General features: G+C 36.9%; 1 protein-coding gene across 1 annotated transcript; it reads left to right on the forward strand.

The window, feature by feature from the left end:
- The first annotated feature begins 887 nt into the window (after window positions 1-887).
- Window positions 888-25,294, forward strand: LOC306878236 (U4/U6 small nuclear ribonucleoprotein Prp3-like). Its single transcript, XM_079430453.1, has 17 exons — window positions 888-1,123; window positions 1,868-2,027; window positions 7,263-7,393; window positions 11,960-12,115; window positions 13,655-13,741; window positions 15,636-15,898; window positions 16,092-16,210; window positions 16,292-16,479; window positions 16,582-16,748; window positions 18,504-18,586; window positions 18,706-18,849; window positions 19,078-19,177; window positions 20,293-20,406; window positions 21,826-21,944; window positions 22,056-22,133; window positions 22,235-22,296; window positions 22,542-25,294. Exons 2-17 carry the CDS (start codon window positions 1,883-1,885, stop codon window positions 22,689-22,691), a joined length of 2,106 nt encoding a protein of 701 aa, XP_079286579.1. The 5' UTR covers window positions 888-1,123; window positions 1,868-1,882; the 3' UTR covers window positions 22,692-25,294.
- Window positions 25,295-25,580: the final 286 nt, after the last annotated feature.

The raw sequence follows: 25,580 nt of genomic DNA on the forward strand, positions 1-25,580 counted from the left end.
AAACTCAAAATTAGGATTCACATAATATTTGATAAAGTCAAGAATGTCACACCAAAATGATGTTGTGTAAGAGCAACTCCAGAATAAATGTAAAGATGTGTCATTGTTTTCTAAACAGAAAGAAGTTAGTATTAATATGATTCTTAAGTCTTTTAAGAGAGCACTTATCCGGGTAAACTCTATGAATCAACTTAACTGCAATTTCTCTCATTTTGTTAGTAATTAAATATTTGTGAGATAATGACCAAACTTTCTTCCAGGGAATATCACTTACTAAACCATTCCAATAAAAGATTACATAAGGCACAGAAATAGACTCCATCTGAAACAAAACTCTCATTTTCTGATTGTTTTTTGACTTGAATGACGAAAGGCACTGTTTTCCAACACATGTTTTACAAAGATCCACTGAGTGACATGAGATTGGAAGAGAAAGACCTCTAAAAAGCATGAGAACTCATGGGGGACTGCATCAGCAACAATTGCAAACTCTTTCGGACTAATTCCATGCTTAATTACAGATTGAACCATTTTGATTGAAAAGTTGAGACACAAAACTAATACAATTTTTAAGCCAATTTTCAAAAAAAAAAAAAAGAAAAAAAAAATAATTTATGTTTATATAGTAGATTCTTGTTATTCCAGATTAGATACGAGTGAGGTGTAAAATTGTGTTTAAAAATGAGGGACCAAGCTAATAACATTTGCCAATGAAAAATAGATAATTTGACAGGGATTAATTAGTTACAGATTAATAAGAAATTTAACCCACTTAGTTTGGAAAAAAACAACATTAGGGATCAGATTCCATATAGATGAGGGTTTATTGATACAGTCATATAACTGCAGGTCGACAGATGGCAGGAGTGTGACCGGCGTAAATGCGTGGCTTTCCGGCGGAAGTGTTCACCAGAGACTTCCGTTTCCGTTTCGCCGTTGGAAAACGTTCAGGGGATATCGTGGGAGTAGAGAAGTCTAGAAACATTTCAGAATATTGTGTATCCTTAAATAACTATCGGGTTACTTTTATCAACGTAATTTGGTGTGGCGGACGAAAAAACGAGAGTTAAATAGTAAGGAAGAAACTCTTTAGGCCGCTGTAAACAGCTGAAGAAAGTGAGAGGTAAGTGTTTATGTTGAGATGCGTTTGCTACCGAAACCCTCTTGAAAACAAATGTTATAGTTGCTACAGTTGTTGTTGTTACTGTATAAAATGTAGCAATTTGGTAACCACGACTGTAATACTCAAAGTATTACACAAAATGCATTTTCGGGCGTAACACTGTAGAAAGTATGATATTTCTGCGATGCCTCGGCTTCTTTGAAAACTTATTACTGGATTACAGGCCTCGTGTGTTTATAGATTTAGAGTCGCTTAAGTGATCTCTTGAGGCTAATTAACGTTACACCATTGAACTGAATCATGCTTCAATTTATTGCACTGATTCGAAGTCAGACTGATTACCATATAATGTTTGTAAGAGGTTTTTGGTCAGTCAGCGTTTGTAGTAAATAATTATGTTTGATTCTATGTTTCAGTTCTGCATATTTATATTAGAAATACTTTCGTGTGATTTTGCGACTACATCTTTGTCAATTCAAAGTGCGTTTAGTAAATTGGAGCTGTCAGAAAGTGCAATTGCATACATCAGTTGTAATCAATAATGCAAAACATTTTCCAATTGTTAGACCTAATTTGTCATTGAAGATGTTGAACTGCAAAACGCTCAAATAAGAACATTGAGAACAATTACAGACAGCTCTTTGTAAAGGAGCGCAACTAAACCATAGGAGTTCTCTATTAATGTGAAACTAATCATATACTAAAGCAAGTTTGTGATAGTATTGCATTTTGTTTGTTTGTTAGATTTTTTCCCCCAGCATGTCTCTGCCCAAGCGTGAGGTTGATGAGCTGAGGCCATGGGTGGAACGCACAGTAAAGAAGGTCCTTGGTTTTTCTGAACCCACTGTGGTCACAGCAGCGTTACATTGTGTAGGAAAAGGCCTGGACAAAAGAAAAACCACTGGTAAGAATCTCAACTTGTAGATGTCTAGTACAGATATAATGTCGCCATGGTAATTCTACTTTAGGGGTGAATGTCTGTATAGATGGAAGAAACAGTCAGTCACACCAGCTGGAAAAATTCCTTCCTAAAGAGTTTTTTTTTTTTTTTTATACTAGTGCGGTGATTTCCAGTTAATATTTCCAGTTTATTTATACAGTGGGTATAAAAAGTCTACACACCCCTGTTAAAAAGCCAGATTTCTGTGATGTAAAAAAATTAGACCAAGATAAATCTTTTCAGAACGTTTTCCACCTTTAATGTAAACTATAACCTGTACAACTCAATTAAAAACAAACTGAAATCTTTTAGGAAAGGGGGAGTAAAAATAAAAAACTAAAATAATGTGGTTGCATAAGTGTGCACACCCTCTTATAACTAAGGATATGGCTGTGTTCAGAATTAAGCAATTGCATTCAAATTCATGTTAAATAGGAGACAATACACACCTGCCATCATCTAAAGTGCCTCTGAGTAAACTCAAATAAAGTTTAGCTGTTCTAGTAGGCTTTTCCTGACATTTTCTTAGTAGCATCTTACAGCAAAAGCCGTGGTCTGCAGAGAGCTTCCAAAGCATCAGAGGGCTCTCATTGTTAAGAGGTATCAGTCAGGAGAAGTGTACAAAAGAATTTCCAAGGCATTAGATATACCATGGAACACAGTGAAGACGGTCATCATCGAGTGGAGAAAATAGGACGCAACCGTGATATTGCCAAGCACTGGACGTCCATCCAAAATTTATGAAAAGATAAGAAAACTGGTCAGGGAGGCTGCCTGGAGGGAGTATGAACAGTTCCAAATACCAGTCAATATTGGCACAAAACCTTCAGGCTTCTGCTAGAAAGCTGAAGATGAAAAGGAACTTCATCTTTCAGCATGACAACAACCCAAAGCATACATCCAAATCAACAAAAGAATGGCTTCAGAAGAAGATTGAAGGTTTGGAATGCGGCGGGACCGAGGTGGACGTTACCACAAAAGCCCAAATGACGCCACTCTTCAGCTTTGTCCACCGAAACGGGAACTGGAACAATTCTTTTATCCTCCATTACTGGCAGCAAACTATATTAATGCTAACATTAGTGAAGTGAAGTGACATTCAGCCAAGTATGGCTACCCATACTTGGAATTCGTGCTCTGCATTTAACCCATCCAACATGCACACACACAGCAGTGAACACACACGCACACCGTGAACACACACCCGGAGCAGTGGGCAGCCATTTATGCTGCGGCGCCCGGAGAGCAGTTGGGGGTTCGGTGCCTTGCTCAAGGGCACCTCAGTCGTGGTATTGAGGGTGGAGAGAGCGCTGGACATTAACTCCCCCCACCTACAATTCCTGCCGGCCGGGGACTCGAACCCGCAACCTTTGGATTACAAGTCCGACTCTCTAACCATTAGGCCACGACTTCCCCAGTGGTGTGCTCTAATGCTAGTATTTCCTGTCACTGTTTAACTTCAGATATGAAGGCTGCTCTTTAGCAGTCGTGATATGAACTCAAAACGAAACAACTGCCATGAATCCTGTATTATTTTTATTTTTTGTAATTCTCGATATTCCGTTTTTGAGAATCGATAGTATCGCCAAACAAAATATTGCGATACTCACGTGTATCAATATTTTCTTACACCCCTAATATTTTAAATTGTTCTCTGATATCTACATAGAAGGTATGTGGCTTAGGTAAGAGCAAAAATTCAAACGCGAGTTTTGAGCTGTGAAGAGTAGTGCTTGTTGTTTGTCGTATCTCCGATTACAAATGCAGACATGGTAATGTTTACGCGCCGCGTAAAAAGACAGTATAAGTCATTATAATCAGTAATTATGTCCCCACTGGATGCAACAAATGCCTTGTTTATAATGGGTTTTATTGTTTTTGTGTCGTTGCGCTGGGACACGGCATCACAATATGGTGAGAATATGGTGTAACATTTCTGTCTCACGCTTGAGGTATTTGGCCAATCACAGCGCACTGGATAGCTGGCCAATCAGAGCACACCTCGCTTCTCAGAACGATGAGCTTTGTAAAAACTGACGCTTTTCAGAAAGGCGGGGCATAGAGAAGCAACAATGTACAGTATGTGGAAAATGTGTTTTTTGAACCTTAAACCGCATAAACGCATTGCATTACACCAAATACACAAAATAATGTTCTTTTTAGCAACGTCATATGACCCCTTTAATATACAGATCTAATATAAACATGCGATTTCTTTCCCAACTGTTTAACTTCACAGACATAACTGACTGTAATCAAGTTTCCATCCAGTTTTTGCTCTGTTTTGTTATCGATAAAGAGAATGTGTTAAAAAAAACTTTGTTAAATTTGCTTTCTACAGCCTGTTTCCATCCAACTGGCCTTTTACCGATAAAATGGTGTGCGTGATGACGTCATCCCTAAAAAAAATGAATTGTTGCATACATTTTGGTGTATCGCAAAAAAAAATTGTATATGTTTCCATACATAATTTCTCCTATTGCGTAAATTATAGGCTAGTAGCCTGTTATTAAATTGTATACATAAAATTTATTTTTAACAAGTGTCATTAGTTTTTTTTTGTACTTGATAGACTATTAGGCTACTTTAATCAAGCAATAATCATAAAAAGGTGCAGTTGTATTTTATTATTTTTTTCTGATTAATGTTTATAGGAAATGTTCATTTCGGTTATTTTATTTATCCTAACCGATGGTTGTTAAGCCATATTAACCGTTAACCGACAAGATTTAAATTACAATTAAATTGAAATTGATAGATGGCTGTGACCCATTTAAAAATACCTAAATTTGTTTTCCAGGGAAAAAGCAGCATAAACATGAACGTGAGGATTCACATGCACCTGCATCGCTTCTGTGAACAGAGAAAAATATAAGCTATTATATATAAAAGAAATAGGCCCATATCCAAAATAATGAATTAACAAAAATTCTAAATAATGAATTAACAAAACAAAAAAAACCCTGTGCAATTGGCAGCCTATATGCAGAATGCGCTCTTGAGAACGTGGCATTCTGTTTGTTTCCTTTTATTTCACAAAAGCACTCGTTTGTTTTATTGGGAATGTACACAAATAAGAGAAATATTTTGAATAATGTCTTACTCTTCTATGACCACAAATGGAGTAGGCTATTGTAAGTTGTGTCCACTTGTATAAGGGGAAAAAAAATTGCGTGATCGTGCCGGCACCTCACGCGCGCAAAGCATAGCCTATTGATTCAACAACGCAGCCTATTTATTGTCATAATAAAATACAGTCAGCCAAACATATTGAAAAAACATGCTATTTTATTTCCCCTCACTCCACAACAAATCCTTTAAATTTAATGGTAGAAAGAAAATAAAAATATAAAACAAGCCAAAACTAATTAATTTAAACTTTTTTGTATTTCGCGTTCCAATATCCATGTAAAACTAAGTGTGCTTGGCATAATATCACGGGGTTATGGTGGTCAAGCTGAAAGGCATGGACTACAGGCTATTTAAACTGAAGAGTGCACTGTAAAAAAAAAATAACGTAGGACTTAAACATAGGCTAGCCTACTAAAGGAACCTCAAATTACAATAAGTATGTTTGAGAGGTAACTCGTCTTTTTCTTATGTATAAAATAGCCTAATTTTCGATGCAATTTAATAAAATGAATATGATTTAATGCACTTTTGAACTACAGGGAAACAGTGCTTTAATGTGAGCAACACCATGAACACGGGCATAGGCTAATTCGGTCATGTGACACCACATTTATTTGCGTTAAAGCCCCTTTTTTCGACAAGTGTTTCCAAACAAATTTTTGTGACATTTGAAGTATCGATATGGAATTTATGCGCTAAAGTTAAATGGAAAAAGATTATCGACACATGAGAAATTTAATCGATTATTGGCATTTCCATCAGCTATATCGTAAATGTTTTAAAGCGCTAAATATTTTTTCACAAAAAAATCTTTGGATGGAAAACTGGTTTGTGTTTTTAGTAGTCACACGCTGTGTGATAGCCGCTTTCTGTGCGCAGCTTTGGATATATGCACTCACAAAACCATATATATCAGATCTTTAAACTGATATGGCTTGAAAATGCATGATTTTAGCGCGATAGACGTAATAACTATCAAAACTAAACGGTTGTTTTTTTGCTCTCTGTAAAACATTTTTTCTTTAATTTCATATTGCATATTTTTCTTATTTTATTTTTTTGTTTTGAAGGTATGGTAAATACTGGTAAAACGTACCAACAATGACATTTAAAAATATACACTTTTTGATATACCATAAAAATAACAGGTAAATCTGAATTATATAACATTTAGGCTATCCATCTCATAGTAGCCTACCAAAATTTTATTAACAGTAGAAGTGAAATCTTATTGTAGTCTTCAAATCTGGGTACTGCCTTGCGTTTTAAAATCACTTACAGAGGAATTTTTTTCCCATCAGGCTAACATGACAGTCAGGACTCATGCCGCTGTAAGCTTTTCTTTTTCTTTTGTTTTCACTCGCGATCTTTACAACACAAATTACATTATGTATTTCATGGCACACTCGCTTTATGCGTGATTGGCGCCACTTATTGTTGTGGGTGTATTATTGGCATTGGCATGTCAAAGTCTAGACCCTGAATATAAGACGACCGCGTTTTTTCAGATGTATTTCCAAAATACGGGTCAATACGGTACATCTTGTAAAAAGGGGCATAATAGGTGCCCTTTAAAGATTTTAAATTAAAGATGTGATTAGAGACAAAAAATTACCCCATTACAAAGATTTGTAAATGTAACATAATCACCAGAAAGGAAATTTATAAATTATCCAGAGCCTCATAGCGTAATATTAAAATCAATATAATTGAATGGTTTTTAAGATTTAGAATTAATTTATAGTAATGAATTAACATAACACTGAAATTGACCAATATTTTATTACTTTTTGAAACGATAACACTTTAATAATTGCACTAAACAGTAGGCAACTGATTTACATATATTCATTAATCTTTATTGTACACCTGTTTGTGATGTCATTGTAAAGTAGTTCTAATTTATGTAGGTTAGGATGATGTGTGGGATGTTTATAACTGGTGTTGGTGGCACGTAAAAAAAAATGGCAACACTTTGTGCAGAATTACTCCCATTGTGCGTTTTTAAATGCAGCTGTTTTTAAATGCTCTTTTCATTAAAAGTGATCATTTTTTTTCTTCTTTTAGACCAGCTAAGGCCATTTCTTGATGATTCAGCAAGCAGCTTTGTTGAGCGTCTGTTTGAAGCTCTTGAGGAAAGTAGAAACTCCCGTGGCAATAAAGGAGCAGGAGAGAAGAACCGCAAAAGAGAGCTGAAGGTATAGTTTTGTGGGTTTCTGAAGGGCTTCTCACATTTGAACTAGTTATTGTGGGATCTTGTTTCTCATTTCACACTGCTCATACTTGACCTGGGGGTAACAATTAATTCTGACTATTCTTAAGCTAATGTTTCACAGTGTACAGGTACATCTAAAAAAATTTGAATGTCATGGAAAAAGGTCAATATTTTTTGTCACATTTCAGAAAGTGAAACCCGTATATTATATAGATTCATTACACACAGAGTGAAATATTTCAAGCCTCTATTCCTTGAAATTTTTATGATTATGGCTTACAGAAAACAAATAAATAATAAAATATTAAATAAGATCAATAAAAAAAGGAAATTTTAAACCGAAATGTAAGGCTTCTGAAAAGTGTGTTCATTTCTATTAGGGCTGCAACAATTAGTTGACATTATCGACAACGTAGACAAAAAATTTTGACAAATGTTTTTGTTGAGTAGTCGTTTGATCTCATATGAGCTAATGTAAGAGCCTGCAATACTGCGGTTTGACCAGTGTGGCGCTGTAGCGCAAGACTGTAGTTCGGCGCTTCAGTTCAGCGCAAATGCATCCGAACCTGAGCGGCGTTTGGATGTAAATATATATTGCGCGCTTTCCTTTCAGTAACGAAATAAACGCAACACAAACTGACAGCAGTGTGAAAGCAGCAGTTAAAATGCATCTGATTACAGCGATCAAAGCTTGATCTAGCTCAGGACTATTTTGGTTACAATAAACCTATAAGGCATTTTAAGACATTATGTTGTGAATAAAATAGTTTATCCAAAGCGTCTTATCACTTACCTTTATTTTGTTTCTTATCTATATATCTTACAAAAGGAGATGTTAGGCAGAATGATGTGTCATTCAGTTACTTTTTCATGTAGCTAATTAAATGGTGAGAGAGTGTCTCTCTGCCTGCCATCTCATTTTGTGTGCCAAATACATCTGTTTGTATAATGAATTGGTAATGGTTTACAATAAGGTATCATTTTGTTAACATTAGTTAATGTATTAATTAACATAAATTAATGTAATGAACAATACATTTATTACATTTATGTATTAATCTTTGTTAATGTTGGTTAATAAAAATACAGTCCTTCATTGTTTGTTCATGGTAGGTCACAGTGCATCTACCAGTGTTAAAAAACACAACTTGTGATTTTAATAATGCATTAGTAAATACTGAAATTAACTAAGATTAATAAATGCTGTAGAAGTATTGTTCATTCTTAGTTCATATTAACTAATGTTAACTAACGAACCTTATTGTAAAGTGTTACCAATTAATTGTGTAATAACTGTAATTACATATGCTTTTTTTTAAAAGCTGAAGTGACCTTTATTTGTTACAATATTTATAACTTAATATTTTGACTAATTGCAAAAGCTGAATAATCAAAGACTACTGATTAATCAGTGAAATAATCGTCGATTAGTCGATTAATCGTTCTAATAATCGTTGGATTAATCGATTATCAAAATAATTGTTTGTTGCTGCCCTAATTTCTATGCACTCAATACTTGGTTGGGTCTCCTTTTGCATGAATTACTGCATCAATGCGGCGTGGCATGGAGGCAATCAGCCTGTGGCACTGCTCAGGTGTAATGGAAGCTAGGGCTGCAGCTATCGATTCTTTTTGTAATCGATTAATCCAGCACTTAATCGATCGATTAATCGAGTAATCGGATAAAAACTTTTTTTGTGTTTTTAAACAACCAAAACAAATAATGCATAACGAAAATGATGTGGCTGTAAAATGATCAAGCATTTGGCTTTTATTTCTCAAAAAAAAAAAATATTTATTCAAACTTCAACATTTGAACAGTGCATGACTGAGCTGGGCGAACAAAGCTGTCCATACTCCGTTGTGAAGTGCTGAGAGGGAGAAAAAGAGGAAAAGCAATTTAGCTTATTAAAATGCACAACAGGTTTCCCCATACACAAAAGAAATATGTTTTCACAATATATCTGAAATATATTTGCATTGTTGTTCACTTATATTTATCATTTTGAAATATATTCTGAAATATAACTAAAATATATTTATTGGGCCAATTTCGAATATTTGCATATATTCCAAAAAATATATTTCAGATATATTGTGAAAACATATTTCAAATATATTTATTTTGTGTATGGGTCATGCTGTAATCTAGCCCTGAAAGTATATAGTATGTTTCATCGTAAAAGCCATTCACAACTTTTTTGACAGTAAATTGTTTCCATTGGTTAGTTGCCTTATACCACAGCTGTTAAATAATGTACGTTTATTATGTAAGGGATAAACCATGACGGCCAGTGCAATTCTATGAAAATATACCACACCTCCACGGCACGTCGTGACCGCATCACACATCACAACGTCGTGCGGTATATTTTCATTAAATTGCACTGGCCGTTGTGGTTTATCCCTTACATAATTAACGTACATTATTTAACAGCCTTCCTCTCGACTAGCAATCACATTGATTTAACGCTACATTGAATTTATTACCTTGTCTCGGGTGACGGTCCTCCGGTCTTTGAGTAGAGTGGATGCTTTCTGTTTAGATGCTGTAGCATGGACGACGTGCTGTTGTGGTATGCTAGCTCGATCTTGCAATATACACACACCACGGCGTTCTCTTTACTTTTCAATTTGAAATGATCCCAAACCTTGGACATTCTGTCGTTTTCTCTTGTTTGAGTCTTCTCTTTGCTCACTGTTACCGCTCCCATCTTCCATTTTGCTGCCCGCGCTCTCAAATCAAAACACCGCTAACGACTTGCGTCTCCTTCCGCTTTTTGGGTGACGTAAGCGCGTTGTGTCATACAAAAAATAATAATTGCGAAAGAACGTGATGTGAGCTTTAAAATTATTTAAAAGAGGCTTCGAGGCAGAGGAATTTGCCTCGATATTTTTTTGTAATCGAGTTACTCGAGTTACTCGAGGAATCGTTGCAGCCCTAATGGAAGCCCAGGTTGCTTTGATAGCAGCCTTCAGGCCATCTGCATTGTTGGGTCTGGTGTCTCTCATCTTCCTCTTGACAATCAAGCACAGTAACACCATGGTCATTGAACCAGCTTTTGGTACCTTTGGCAGTCTGGGCAGGTGCCAAGTCCTGCTGAAAAATGAAATTAGCATCTCCATAAAGCTCGTCAGCAGAAGGAAGAATGAAGTGCTCCAGCTTCAGTCCACCCCTTGTGAAGTGTTTGAATCAGCTTTGCTTGACAGTATTCTCAAGCTTGCGGTCATCCCTGTTGCTTGTGCATCTTTTCCTACCCAAATTCTTCCTTCCAGTCAACTTTGCATTTAATATGCTTTGATACAGCACTCTGTAAACAGCCACACCTTTTAGTAATGACCCTCTGTGACTTACCCTCTTTGTGGAGGGCGTCAGTGTTCATCTTCTGGATCATTGCCAAGTCAGCAGTCTTCTCCATTACTGTGGTTTCAAAGAAAAAGAGATACCTGGAATTTATACTGTAGGGATGGTCATTAATTGAAACTCAAATGTAAATATTCTAATGTTTTGAGATTTTTGATTTTCATGAGCTGTAAGCTCTAATCATCAAAATTAAAACAAAAACACTTTTGAAGTGTTTTACTTTACATGTAATGAATCTAAAATATATGAAAGTTTCACTTTGAAATAAGTTACAAGATAATTTTTAACTTTTTCACAATATTCAAATTTTTTGAGATGTACCTGTACATAGCTAATTCCTGGATTCTTGTTTGCATGTATTGCAATGCAAATACATGCAATAGTGTTGTTGATTTGTAAGAACACAGCAGTAAAAAAGTCAATTTTGCACAACAATTTTGTCAGTGTTTTTTTTTTTTCTGAAACCAAATAGTTATTTTTGCTTTAAGGTTTTTTTGTGAAATCAAGATTTTATACGATTCTCATTCTCGTCACTATCACAATTGCCACAAGACTTAGCTGTTTCACAATTGTGATATTGTTCATTAAAAAAACTACTAGTAGCTTAACTAACACAAGGAAAACAAAAACAAGTAAACCATCTGTAGTAAAATATGAATAAATTACAAGCAAAAACAATACACAAACAAAATAGACCTAAAAGCTTCAAGCACTAGAAATAAGAAATACTATTTAAATGGTATATTTATAAAAAAAAAGGTGTAGTTCTTACGGTGTAAGTTACATATAGATTTATTACTATTAAAGTTACAAAATTGATTGTTGAGAGCAGTGAGAAGTTATCCCTTTCGTTTTTATTAACATTAATGTTAATCTAACATACCAAAATGTAGGCTACTTATTGTGCACAAAAGGTTTAAAATCACTTGTTTTTAAACTGCATCACTTAAAAAATGCATTTAGATGACAAGCTTTTGTGTTGGCGCAGCATGGAAATGTAACCGTGAGACAATAGTCCAAATTCTCTACCAGCTGAAAGATTTGGTCTCATGTCTGGTATGACACCCACCCCTAGAACTGACACTTAATATAAGGTAGAAGTCATGGTTAAGTAACCTTTCTCTGACTGTATATCTATCTTGTCTTTTTCTTCTGTTCTATTTTTCCGTATCTTTCTATATTTAGGAAGTGTTTGGAGATGAAGTGGAGGGAGTGAAGGGTGGAGACGGTGTGGAATCTGTGGTAAAGAAGAAGAGGGTGCCTCGCTTTGAGGAAGTGGAGGAACCAGCTGTTTTACCTGGACCCCCTACAGAGAGTCCTGGCATGCTCACCAAAATGCAGGTAACACGCATATACAGACACACCATCAGTTAAAGGTCCCATGGCATGAAAATTTCACTTTGAGGTTTTTTAAGATTAAGAGTTCCCCTAGCCTGCCTATGGTCCCCCAGTGGCTTGAAATGGCGATAGGTGTAAACCGAGCCCTGCGTATCCTGCTTCGCCTTTGAGAAAATGAAAGCTCAGATGGCCCAATCTGGAATCTTCCCTTTATGTCGTCATATGGGGAAAGGTTACCTCCCCTTACTCTGCTTTGCCCGCCCATGAGAAAATGAGCTACGACCGTGCGAGGCGAGCGCAATATTTTTTTTTTTCCGAGAGACATCATGGCTTGCAAACGAGCGAAGCATTGTTTTTTGGCACTTCAGATCTGTTCTACTCTATGAACTGTCACATATTGTAATACAACTGAATGCCCAATAAAGCTGTTCACATTTACATATTTTCGGTTGTCATACATAAAACAAGTATAAATGGTAAACACGACCCATTAATAATACAGGTTAATCCTGAATCACTCTCACTATACTATATTTTATAATCGCAACATCGTCTGATAAATCAATATACATTTAACTTACACTAAAAAGCGACTATATGCAGTGGTTTTGGGTATATTACTGTTTTGCGTCTGAGTAATAAACTGTCCATATTAACAGACAAATTATGTTCATATTTAAGTCCAAACAGTCAGTAAGCGACAGATGCTTGTAAACGCTGTTTTGTAAATGATTTATTGAGGAGTCTGCTGCTTTAAGGCAAACTGAAAGCGCTGCTTCTCTGCCGCTCGTTGCTCAGAACAGGCGCCGGGAGAGAGACTCTTGGCAATATCGTGGATATTGTTGCGGCCTGCGCAGGTAAAGTCTATGTGTGGGAAACACCGACCGTATCCAGACACAATATTTTAAACTAACCATTCGGAGACGTCCTGCTGTAGCCGCTGAGTTGCAACTTCTTCATCCGGTGCTTCTCCATCCGGATCAGATTCTGGGTCAAACTGAAAAGCTTGAAGGACTGTGTGTCTACGAGCCATTGCGATACATCCACTGTCAACATTAGCGCATGGTACCGTGGCCGCAAGCTGCAGGCCACACACCCACCCTCCACCTTGCCCCGCCTCTCTCCTCCTCATTAGCATTTAAAGCTACAGACATAGAAATGGCACGTCCTAAGGAAAGCTCATTGTGGGACTGGCTCGTAGTGGCTGAAATTCTGCACCAAGGCTGAATTTCGGGAAGGAGACTTCAGATACAGTACTAGGGACCACTTAGGCCTATATAAAGGCATCCAAAAAACAGCATGTCATGGGACCTTTAAGGTAGACACTAGACACAGAGGTATCTGATAGAACACACACACTGTAATAAAATGTTAACCATTTAATAAAATAAAGTGATCACTGTAATATACAGAGCATATAAAGACTTGATTTGAATAAAGCTGATATTGCTTAGTGCTGTACAAGTATGAAATAATTGCTCATGTAATTTTGATGTACTGCCTGCATCAGTCTTAATACTATCTGTGATATTGTATCTTCAGATCAAGCAAATGATGGAAGCAGCCACGCGGCAGATTGAGGAGAGAAAGAAACAGCTAAGTTTTGTGGCTCCTGTCCCTATCGTGCAGGTAAAAAAAAAACAATACCAAGAACTTTTTATGATTGGCCTGTAGGATTTGTGTATTTAGAAAAGCACTAGGGGATTAAAAAAAAAAAGTGTTGGAGTGCAATAGAATAAGAGTAGAAAATAGGATAATTCTGAGCAATGGTCCCTCTCGTTTTTTTTTTTTCTTTTTGAGCAAAACGTTTCTCTATTGGGTAGACATTTCGGCCACCTGAGCAAAAACATTCTTTATACCAGACCTGTACAGCGCACATGCACAAAAAAGTGTGTAACTTTTAACTTTAATGTGCTGTTTATATTTGATTTGACCCTTGATGAAACTAAATGTGTACATTTTAGGTTACCTGAGAATATTTTTTACAGTATAATACACTGCCGTTCAAATGTTTGGGATCAGTAAAGTTTTTTTTAAAGAAGTTTCTTATGCTGATCAAGGCTGTATCTATTTGAAATATTATTGCAGTGGCTGAATTTTCAGCATCATTACTCCAGTCTTCAGTGTCACATGATCCTTTCAGGAATCATTCTAATATGCTGATTTATAATCAATGTTGGAAACAGTTGTGCTGCTTAATATTTTTTGAGACCTGTGATACTTTTTCAGGATTCTTTGATTAATAAATAGTTCAAAAGAACAGTGTTTATAAATTTTGTTACAATATACACTACTATTCAAAATTTGGGGGTCAGTACATTTTTTATTCAGCAAGGATATGTTAAATGGATAGAAAACATTTTATTGTTAGAAAAGATTCCTATTTTGAATAAATGCTGCTCTTTTATCTTTTCAAATAATCAAAGTAAAAAGTATCACTGATAAAATATCAGCACATTAGAGCGATTTCTGAAGGATCAATATTAAAAATTGCAATAATATTTCACAATATTACTTTTTTTTTTTTTTTTCTGTATTTTTGATCAAATAAATACAGGCTTGGTGAGCTTTAGAGACTCCATTAAAAAACAAGGTCAATTATTTATTATGTTTATAATCTAGACCTAATATAATATCAAAACAAGCTGAAGCATTTAAACTGATAGTATAGAGTATAATAAAACAAACGGAAACATTTATACTGAGAACTGTAAGCTAATTATTATTAAAAAAACATAAACGTGAATTCTTATATAGCTATCTAAACATCCCTATGAAGTACAGTTTGCACAATACACCTGTGTGAGACTCTAAATGTCTCTGAGTTTTGTTACCGTTTTGTGCACATCATCCGCTATTTCCACCACTTAATCAAGCCATTCTTTTTTTAAAAACATGATGACGTTTTATTCAGAATCAGAGTTAGCTTTATTGCCAGGTATGTTTGCACATACGAGGAATTTGTTTTAGTGACAGTAGCTCCACAGTTTGACAGAATGAAAAGACAAGACACAGATAATAAAAAAATAATGTACAAATATACAAAATGGACAATATGCAAAATAGCGCAAACACAGTATACAAAATAGACAATTCAGGTATGTAAATCTATTTCACATGTCATTTCGTTTGCGTTGACTCTCGATTTGAGCTATTTTGTTTGCAACCATTGAAATATTCGGTTTCTACAGCGACTAGTTTGGCGCACATCACTTTCTATGAAATGGCATTCACTGGCTATAACTCTATAGCGATGGTTTGCCTGAGCATTGCAATTCTTTCACTTTTACTAGAATTCAATCAAATGGCTTTACCAACTCTTTTTTGCGTGTACGTGGCCACGGCAGAAGTGCGCAGCCGTGCGCGTTTGTAGCTTAAAGGGAACATTGATTACATTTTTAAGTATTAATATATATATTTTTGGAATTATTATCCAATTAACGGCTTTTGCTGAGTTAAATAAAATAAATCCAAAACTTCTGTTTTCTACATCATGTTTTCTACATTTCATGTTTTCCCATAGTCTAGATTGATTCCCTCTCAGACAGACTCTAGTGCTCCACATCCCATCCTTCCAGCAGTGGGTGCGAACCAGTCCATCGCTCCCTCCCAGGCTGCTAACTTCATGAATGACGCTATAGAGAAAGCCCGCAAGGCAGCTGAGCTGCAGGCCAAGATCCAGTCCACACTGGCTATGAAACCCGGAATTCTGGGTGCTTTGGGAAACACAGGGCCACATAACCTGGTAGCCCTGGCTAACCTGCACGCCATGGGCATTGCACCACCGTGAGTGTTGTATACAGCTAAAAATAACAGTTCTTAGTGCATGTAGACATTTTTGGCAGTTCTGACAAAGAATAATGGGAACAAACATGTTTTCTAGGAACATTTTTAGTAAATTGCGATATGTTTTAATGTTTAGGAAAAATTTATTGCTAAAAAGAATTCAAGTTAAAAGTTTTCTCATATTTGCTTACAGTAAAGTGGAACCACGTGAGATCACAAAGCCAACACCCCTCATTTTGGATGAGCTTGGAAGAACTGTTGATGCCAGTGGGAAAGAAGTTGAGCTCACACATCGTATGCCCACTCTAAAAGGTAACATGTGCTACCACAGAAATATGAATCTCACTCTTCGTTGTTACTAATGTTTTTTTTTTTTTTTTTTTTTTTCTATAGCCAACATCAGAGCGGTGAAGAGGGAACAATTTCGGCAGCAGTTAAAGGAAAAGCCCAGTGATGACCTGGAATCCACGTCTTATTTTGATGCACGTGTGGCCATCAACTCTGCACAGAGAGCTAAGAGAGGTTTTAGGTTCTATGAACAGGGACGCTTTGAGAAGATCGCCCAGCGCATACGCACAAAGGTGGATAACAGCATGCCTCTTTATTTTTGACTCTTAAAAACTATAGATTAAAATGGCTTGGAGCAAAAACAAGTGAGAAACAATATTATCTTCTGTTGTCAGGCTCAGTTGGAGAAACTACAGATGGAGATTGCTCAGGCTGCAAAGAAGACAGGCATACAGGCCTCCACTAAACTGGCTCTTATTGCCCCCAAGAAGGAATTGGGAGAGGGGGAGATTCCTCACATAGAGTGGTGGGACTCCTACATTCTGCCTTCCCACATAGAACTGTAAGAGCCAACAGCTTTCAGCTTTTAGATATCAGTCTAAATATACAGGTGCATCTCAATAAATTAGAATGTCATGGAAAAGTTCATTTATTTCAGTAATTCAACTCAAATTGTGAAACTCGTGAATTAAATAAATTCAATGCACGCAGACTGAAGTAGTTTAAGTCTTTGGTTCTTTTAATTGTGCTGATTTAGGCTCACATTTAACAAAAACCCACCAATTCACTATCTCAACAAATTAGAATACTTCATAAGACCAATAAAAAATATTTTTTTAGTGAATTGTTGGAAAGTATGTTCATTTACTGTATATGTACTCAATACTTGGTAGGGGCTCCTCTTGCTTTAATTACTGCCTCAATTCGGCGTGGCATGGAGGTGATCAGTTTGTGGCACTGCTGAGTTGGTATGGAAGCCCAGGTTGCTTTGATGGCGGCCTTCAGGTCATCTGTATTGTTGGGTCTGGTGTCTCTCATCTTCCTCTTGGCAATACCCCATAGATTCTCTATGGGGTTCAGGTCGGGAGAGTTTGCTGGCCAATCAAGCACAGTAACACCATGGTCTTTGAACCAGCTTTTGGTACGTTTGGCAGTGTGGGCAGGTGCCAAGTCCTGTTGGAAAATGAAATCAGCATCTCCATAAAGCTTGTCAGCAGAAGGAAGCATGAAGTGCTCTAAAATTTCCTGGTAGATGGCTGCGTTGACTGTGGACTTCAGAAAACACAGTGGACACACTGGACTTCAAGCAACATGGATTCTGTGCCTCTCCACTCTTCCTCCAGACTCTTGGGACCTTGATTTCCAAATGAAATGCAAAATGTACTTTCATCTGAAAAAAGGACTTTGGACCACTGAGCAACAGTCCAGTTCTTTTTCTCCATAGCCCAGGTAAGACACTTCTGATGTTGTCTCTGGTTCAGAAGTGGCTTGGTAGCCCTTTTCCTGAAGACGTCTGAGCGTGGTGACTCTTGATGCACTGACTCCGGCTTCAGTCCACTCCTTGTGAAGCTCTCACATGTGTTTGAATCAGCTTTGCTTGACAGTATTCTCAAGCTTGCGGTCATCCCTGTTGCTTGTGCACCTTTTCCTACCCAAATTCATCCTTCCAGTCAACTTTGCATTTAATATGCTTTGATACAGCACTCTGTGAACAGCCACACCTTTCAGTAATGACCCTCAGTGACTTACCCTCTTTGTGGAGGGCGTCAGTGTTCGTCTTCTGGATCATTGCCAAGTCAGCAGTCTTCGACATTATTGTGGTTTCAAAGAACAAGAGATACCCGGAATTTATACTGTAGGGATGGTCATTAATTGAAACTCAAATGTAAATATTCTAATATTTTGAGATACTGATTTTTGACTTTCATGAGCTGTAAGCTCTAATCAAAATTGAAACAAAAAAAAACGTTTGAAATGTTTTACTTTACATGCAATAAATCAAAAATGTATGAAAGTTTCACTTTTTGAAATGACTTGCAAGAAAAAATTCTAATTTATTGAGATGCACCTGTAACTATAAATCATGTAAGAGAAATTTTATTAGAAATAAATGGTTTTAAATGAAATCGTAGAGCCAAGTGTAAATTTGTCATTTACTTGCCAACATGTCTTTCCAATGTCATATGGCTTTCTTCCTGTGAAAGAATTCAGAGTGACATTTTTCATACAATCTGGCAGTCATGTCATTCCTTTTGATAATTCATAACAGAATTTAGTGAAGGAGGTCTTATTACATTTCTTCTGTTTTTTTTCTCAGATCTGCACATATACATTTGGATGAGGGGGAGATGCATGGAGTCACCAACCTAGTTGAACACCCAATTCAGATGGCCCCTCCAGGTATTGCTACATGCACACATCAAAACCTTCTACAAACAGAAACTGGTTGGATTTCAAAAGATTAATCTAACCTTTTCTGTTTTTATTTTGGTCTCTCTCTTTTTGCTTCTCTTTTTTAGTGGATGCAGATAAGCCAGTGACTCTGGGTGTGTATTTGACCAAGAAGGAGCAGAAGAAGTTGAGGAGACAAACTCGCAGAGAAGGCCAGAAAGAGTTGCAGGAAAAGGTCCGATTGGGTCTTATGCCCCCTCCTGAACCTAAAGGTACATTACCAGCTAGACACCAGTCACAAAGGAGGTTTAAAATGTATTTAATGTTAACCTACCAGTCGACGGTTTGGGCTCACCTACTCATTCTTTAATACAGTTGTTTTACAGCTTTAGATTTTTCACATCGTAACTTAAGAACATGTTTATATTTGATTTTTTTTTCTCAGTGTAGGAGCTTGATTATAGCTTTGTGCTCTATCTTGTGTTCCTGTTTGTGTGCAGTGCGGATCTCTAATCTGATGAGGGTTTTGGGGACGGAAGCTGTGCAGGACCCCACTAAAGTGGAGGCTCATGTTAGAGCACAAATGGCAAAGAGGCAGAAGTGAGTAATTTCCAATACACAAAGTATTGATATCAAAAGGGGCTTTCACACTGCTAGTTCAAAGAACTCAGTTCTAGGAACTAGCCAGCATGGGGGTTCCTAGAGAACCAATTTCCCCCTCGGGCAGTTTTCCTGGTTGCATTTGCACCAGCGACAGGAAGATGGGAGATGGAATGTAAACGCACAATTTACGGGATTGAAAGAGCACGAAAATCTGACCAAATATCATATGAAAACTTGCAGTGTTAGATATCTTCGAGGCTGAGAAAAGAACACAATGCTGCAGACAACAGGTAGCCCAATGCTGTTATGGCTGTTTTCCATGTTCGTGGAGTAAATATTTTTACACAGCTTTTTAAAAATGCTGGGTAGCTGGAGTTTCGTATGCATACACTTACGTCACTGATAGACCCTACTCTGAAGTAGGAGCTTATTTAGTTTCCCCAAACAGAGTACCTACCTAGAATTTATGTTCCTAATTCCTGCAGTGCCAAGAAGCGGGAACTACCGCCAATGGTTCTAGGAACTATAAAACAGTTCCTCCAATGTGAAAGCCCCTAAAACCTCAAGTACTTTATTTTCTGTTAAATAAGTTGCACCGGGTTGAATTTGCATTGTTGAGAGAAAGAAAACGGATAAATCACAACAGTGTGTAAGTAAAATTTTATTATTTTACTCATAAATCATGTAAAACACTGGTGAATAAAATGAGTTGTTTACAAACTCCAACAACTCCACAACAAATCCTTTAGATTTAAAGGTATTCAGAAGAGTAATGAAAAATAAGTATAAAAAACTATTATAATAGTGTACACTATCAATGACATTTTTTTATAAATGACAAGCCTAAGCAAATTTAAAGGAAAATTGAAACTATGGACCAGTAAACTTTGGCTTATGTACCTCATTTCACATACTCTCATTCGGCATGAATCCAAATGTAAGTGTGTGTTTTGTTTGCTTGACGTTAATTGCGTAATATAAGATGCATTTCATTTCAGATTATTTAAAAAGTGACTCATATTTGGGGAAAATACAGTATCCCTTTCAAAGATGGTCATTTGTTTGCTTTGATGCATTGTGTGCATAGTGTGATGTTCACCGTGTGTGTTCAGAGCCCATGAGGAGGCAAATGCAGCACGCAAACTCACAGCAGAACAAAGGAAAGAGAAGAAGGTGAAGAAACTTAAGGAGGATTTGAATCATGGGGTTCACATTGCCGTTTACAGGTACAAAACATGACAAATCTGCTCTCATCTGACTTTAAAATGCAGTACTATGACACACTGAGTAAATCACAGACTAAACAGTCTTGTTAGGCAATGTATATGTAGTCATCAGAGAATTATGCAGTGACCAAAAATGTCAAACAACCCAAAACTACCTTTTACTGTACTTCAGCTTCAAAATACTCACTAGGTTTCAACTCTGTGCTTACTCTCAACTTTGGGTGTTATTTCAACCAACTGTGGTGTACTCTGAGAGTATTGAAGGAGTACACTTGTTGGAAATGAGTTGGTCTTAGTTTTTTTCCCTTCCTTGTATGGTCTGCAGTTTAAAAACATTTTCTGTGATTTCCAGTGCTAAGTTGTTCTCCCCTAGTGAAAAAAATATGCTAAAATGTATTTGAAATACATTTTATTTTGTGCCAAGTATACTATAAATGTTTACATATTTATGTGCTTAATAGAAATACTCTGCAATTGTACTTTGGGTGTACAAAACTGGTATGCTTAAAGTCTACTAAATTGGAACAACTAATTTTGTGCTTAGTGCCCTTTAATTGTGCAGAAGTAGTGCTGAGGTCCAATTGAAGGTATACTTAAAGGAACACTCCACTTTTTTTGAAAATAGGCTCATTTTACAACTCCCCTAGAGTTAAACAGTCGAGTTTTACCATTTTTGAATCCATTCAGCCGATCTCCGGGTCTGGCGGTAGCACTTTTAGCTTAGCTTAGCATAGATCATTGAATCAGATTAGACCATTAGCATCTCGCTCAAAAATGACCAAAGAGTTTCGATAACTTTCCTATTTAAAGCTTGACTCTTCTGTAGTTACATCGTGTACTGAGACCGATGGAAAATGAAAATTTGCGATTTTCTAGGCCGATATGTCTAGGAACTATACTCTCATTCCGGCGTAATAATCAAGGAACTTTGCTGCCGTACCATGAGTGCAGCAGGCGCAATGATATTACGCAGCGCCTGAAAGTAGTCCCCAGCTATATCATAACTAGTTACCTAGATCAGAGTTACAGAGATCATACAGTCCTTATTAATAGTTATATTAAAACACAATGTAGGCATAATATTAACAAATGTATATTGTGTAATACAGAAATACTCAATATACTCAAAAAATAAAATTTTACATCAGTAAGCCTTAAGTGATATTTCAATAAATGTTAATGGTTTGAAGTATACTTGGTATGAAATAAACATGTTAAATATAGTGTAGGTTTTTTTTTTTTTTTTTTTTTTTTTGCTATAGTCCACATTCAATTCAGGGTTTTTTTTCCCTCATGATTTCAGTCAACTTTTAATAGCATTGTTCTCACTGCTTGCACACAACAACATACAGTGTGGCCAGTGATGTTTTTTTTTTTGCTAATTTGTTTACTCAAGTAGTTTATCTGCTTTGCCCTCAGAATCCGAAATCTGCATAATCCAGCCAAGAAGTTTAAGGTGGAGGCCAATGCAAACCAACTGTACCTCACTGGCACCGTGGTACTTCACAGAGACCTCAACATTGTAGTAGTGGAGGGAGGTGGGTGAAAGTGGTTAGAGAATCTCTAAAGATGATTCTCTTCACATGTGGTGGTTATTATTATTTTCAGGATTTTTATTCTTCTATTAATTGACTCCTTATTCCCTGAAGGCCCCAAAGCACAGAAGAAATTTAAACGACTGATGTTGAATAGAATCAAATGGCATGAGCAAAATTCCAAGAGAGATGGTAAGGGAATTTAAGAGTGATAGAAGATGAAGACATTTATTGATGAGCCTTTTTTGAGCTGTGATTTATAGCTGACATTTGACATTCCATGTTTATTTTAGAGCCTCAAGATTCAGATGATGAGGGCTCCAGAAAGAATAATAAATGCACATTGGTTTGGGAGGTAAATGCATACCAGATATATTCTTATGTAAACCAATGAAACCTTTACCAAAAATGTAGTAGTTTGTCATGACTCACCATTTGGGATACAACTTTTATTTTCTTTACCGTTGCATGGTTTTTAACTGATGCAAGTACATACTAAGTTAAATGAGAGATAGTGTTTCTTCCTTTTTCTTATGTTTCTTATTTCTTATTATATGCTTTGTGTACTTAAATATATAATTTTCTCTCTCTCTCTCTCAGGGTACAGCCAAGGAACGTAGTTACGGGGAGGTTAAGTTTAAACAGTGTCCAACAGAAAGTATGGCTAGGGAACATTTTAAGAAGCATGGAACTGAGCACTACTGGGACTTGGCTCTGAGTCAGAGTGTTCTGGAGACAACTGACGACTGAGAAACAAACAGAACTCAACAGAAAACGAAGAATAACAAAGAAACAGTGGAGGCTGTGGCATGTGCACCATGCACGCATATTTTTCTTTTAATTTTTTTGAGAGATAGTGAAGGAAGTGGAATACACTGAGAGAGAAACCTGTATATGTAAATATAGTTTGAGTGTGTAAGAGAATGGTTGTGCTTTCATACCTGCAATACAAGTGTGCAAGGCTTAAGAACAAGAGCTGGTGTAATGCACTAGGATGTTAAGCCTTATGTGTACTGCAGAACTTTACAATGCTGGAAGCTTGAATAAGAGTGGGCACTGGTTTTGTATCTCTTGTAACAGTTTTATAGTTTATGCTGTGCAGTCTTTGATCTTGTGTTATTTCTACCTTGGATCCATCTTGTTTGAGTCTTGCATCTTGTGCTTTTCAGTAAATAAGCCTCACTCCAGAAATAAGTTAATTGACACGGTGTAGTTTGTTACTGAATGCACAAACAAGAGTATTGGTTTCTGTATGACACAAAACTGGTCATTCTAGTAGGGCTAAAGAACGGAGAAAGATTTTTATTTGGCTCAACTATAAATGTCCAACAGGAAGTGACCGAACACATAGTTGTTTAAATGTAAGCCCCCCCCCCCCCAAAAAAGGGGAAAAAACCATTTCACGTCATGGATCAAATGTGAAAAGTGCAACTAACCAGATGCCAATGATTACAGCTAGGGGACAATAAATATCTTGCTTGTTTGCTGATACAGGCTTGGTTTATTTTATGATATAGTATATAATTTTAAGTCAGTGTATTTGAGACCCACCTGGTTTTTCCAGGTCCAAAAATCGAATTCAGTGGTGGTACAACAGCATTTAGACCAGGCATTAGTGAAGATGATTCAAAACTGTTTCCCAACTTTGTTCCTGGAGTACCCACATGACCACACATTTTTATTTCTCTCCTTAATTAAATATATCCATTTCAACTCCTCAGTTAAGACTTTAAAACTCCAAGGGGACAAGGGAAGTATCCGTGGACACCCTTGACTCCTTGATTTTGTCTAAGGGAGCAGGTATACCAATATGTATGCTTCAAGCTGCTCTAGCTATTAAAATGCAAATGGATTGTCACAGCAGATGCCAGTTAACCTTAAGATGATTTATTTTTATTTTTTTTACATGGCCATAGTTAAATGTGCTGTTATCATAGGCAAATACACTGGGGCATACAAGATTTCAAATGATTAAGGTTATTTCATTTGCTTGGTTTCTAGCAGTTGTGGGCACTTACTCAATGTAGGCAAATACAAACATCCAAATCCACAAGGAAGTTACTGAGAGAAGGGCATACAACTTGGAAGTGGTACACATCCTTATTCCATAACCTGAAATGGGTGTCTCATACAGAAACATCCAAAATGTTTATGTTGTGGCTACTTCCAGTGCCAGAGTTGGAAAATGGTGGTTGAAAAGAGCCTGATTCTAGTCATGCAACTGCATCCGTAGCAGTATACATGATCAATTTGAAATCAGAATCATCAAAATGATATAAGACCATGGGCTATTCCAGAAAGCAGGTTCTGTGATATACCAGGGAAAGTTTATGGAAAACCTTTCAGTCCCAAAGGGGAAATAACTTTCAGGGTGTGTAAGTAGCCATAGCAACTTGTGCTCTCAACATAACCTGCTCTGGACCAGGTTGTGTGTTAACAGTGAACATATTCTGGGTTGACTGAACCTACTTGCAGTGGAAACAGCTGACCTTGAGTAAGCAAGTTTTGGGTTAATCAACCGAGAGTTCAGGAAATGTGTGACAGTAAGTTGACCTTGCTTCTGGAATACACCCCATGCATGCGTTTTCACAACAGAAATTATAGCTGAAAGCTCATTAGTGGATGGAAATCCAGCAGTTATATGGTGATTTGTTTAGATTCATATTCATCATTAACAAGATTACGTTTTCATCTACATCAAGGCAAGACTTCCTTCATCCTGAAACATTTAATACTGTTCAGAAAATGCCATAACAGAGAATCATTTCCTTTTTATGTGTGTCAGCTTTTTTTAAGTGCGTCACCTGTCCAAGCAGATCCTATAACAAGTTAGCACCTACAAAGAGACTACAATCACCACCTCCTCTGTTTGGGCACTCAAACTATAGGTTAAAGAACAAATGCGTAAAGGACCTGGACAACTACCCTATTGTTCACATTATGCTCTGGAGCAAGTTGCAATTACATACCCTGATAATTATCTCCATTTATTGGATCCAAACGTTTAGGTTATCTGTTAACTTACCCTGGAATGTCACATAACCTGCTGTTCCAGATTGTTAGGCCTGTCCTCCGTAGTAGCTAAGAGGGACTGTAACATGCTGGGCAAAATTGAACAACTCGCATTGACCATTGGTAGAGAGTAGTGTGTGTCTTCGGGACCCCATTAAGAGCACGTAAATGCTGCTGATAAAAAAAATAACTGCTGGTTTAAAACACTCTTGTAAAATTCTTGCAATGATTGCTGTCATATGCTCTCAATGTCAAATGCAGAAAAGTTAATTCGTGTGATTATTGTAATGCTTTATTGGGTGGTTGCTCTGCACTCTTAATAAACAAACTCCAGCTGGTCCAAAATGCAGCAGCTCGAGTTCTTACTAGATCTGGGAAATATGACCACATTAGTCCGGTTCTGTCAACACCGCTCTGGCTCCCTATTAAGACCATGTCAATTATGAGCCCTAGAGACAGATCCCCTGCAAAGACTTCGTCAACTAGATGGCCATCGGGACAAGACCACGGGAACCAGACAAGAACTCTGCACAATCTGACCTGTGTTGCAGCCTGGAATTAAGCCACATCATGCAGATTTCATTTGGCCAGAAAACTGGCCCCTATATGAGCGGTTTATAAATGAAG

This window comes from Barbus barbus (assembly GCF_936440315.1).
Source record: "Barbus barbus genome assembly, chromosome: 12".
Taxonomy (NCBI): Eukaryota; Metazoa; Chordata; class Actinopteri; order Cypriniformes; family Cyprinidae; genus Barbus; species Barbus barbus.

Coding starts and splice junctions, on each gene's coding strand:
- LOC306878236 (XM_079430453.1), top strand. CDS start 1,883: ATGTCTCTGCCCAAGCGTGAGGTTGATGAGCTGAGGCCATGGGTGGAA. Junction 18,587..18,705: donor AATTCAGATGGCCCCTCCAG/GTATTGCTACAT, acceptor TCTCTTTTTTAG/TGGATGCAGATAAGCCAGTG. Junction 20,407..21,825: donor GTTCACATTGCCGTTTACAG/GTACAAAACATG, acceptor CTTTGCCCTCAG/AATCCGAAATCTGCATAATC.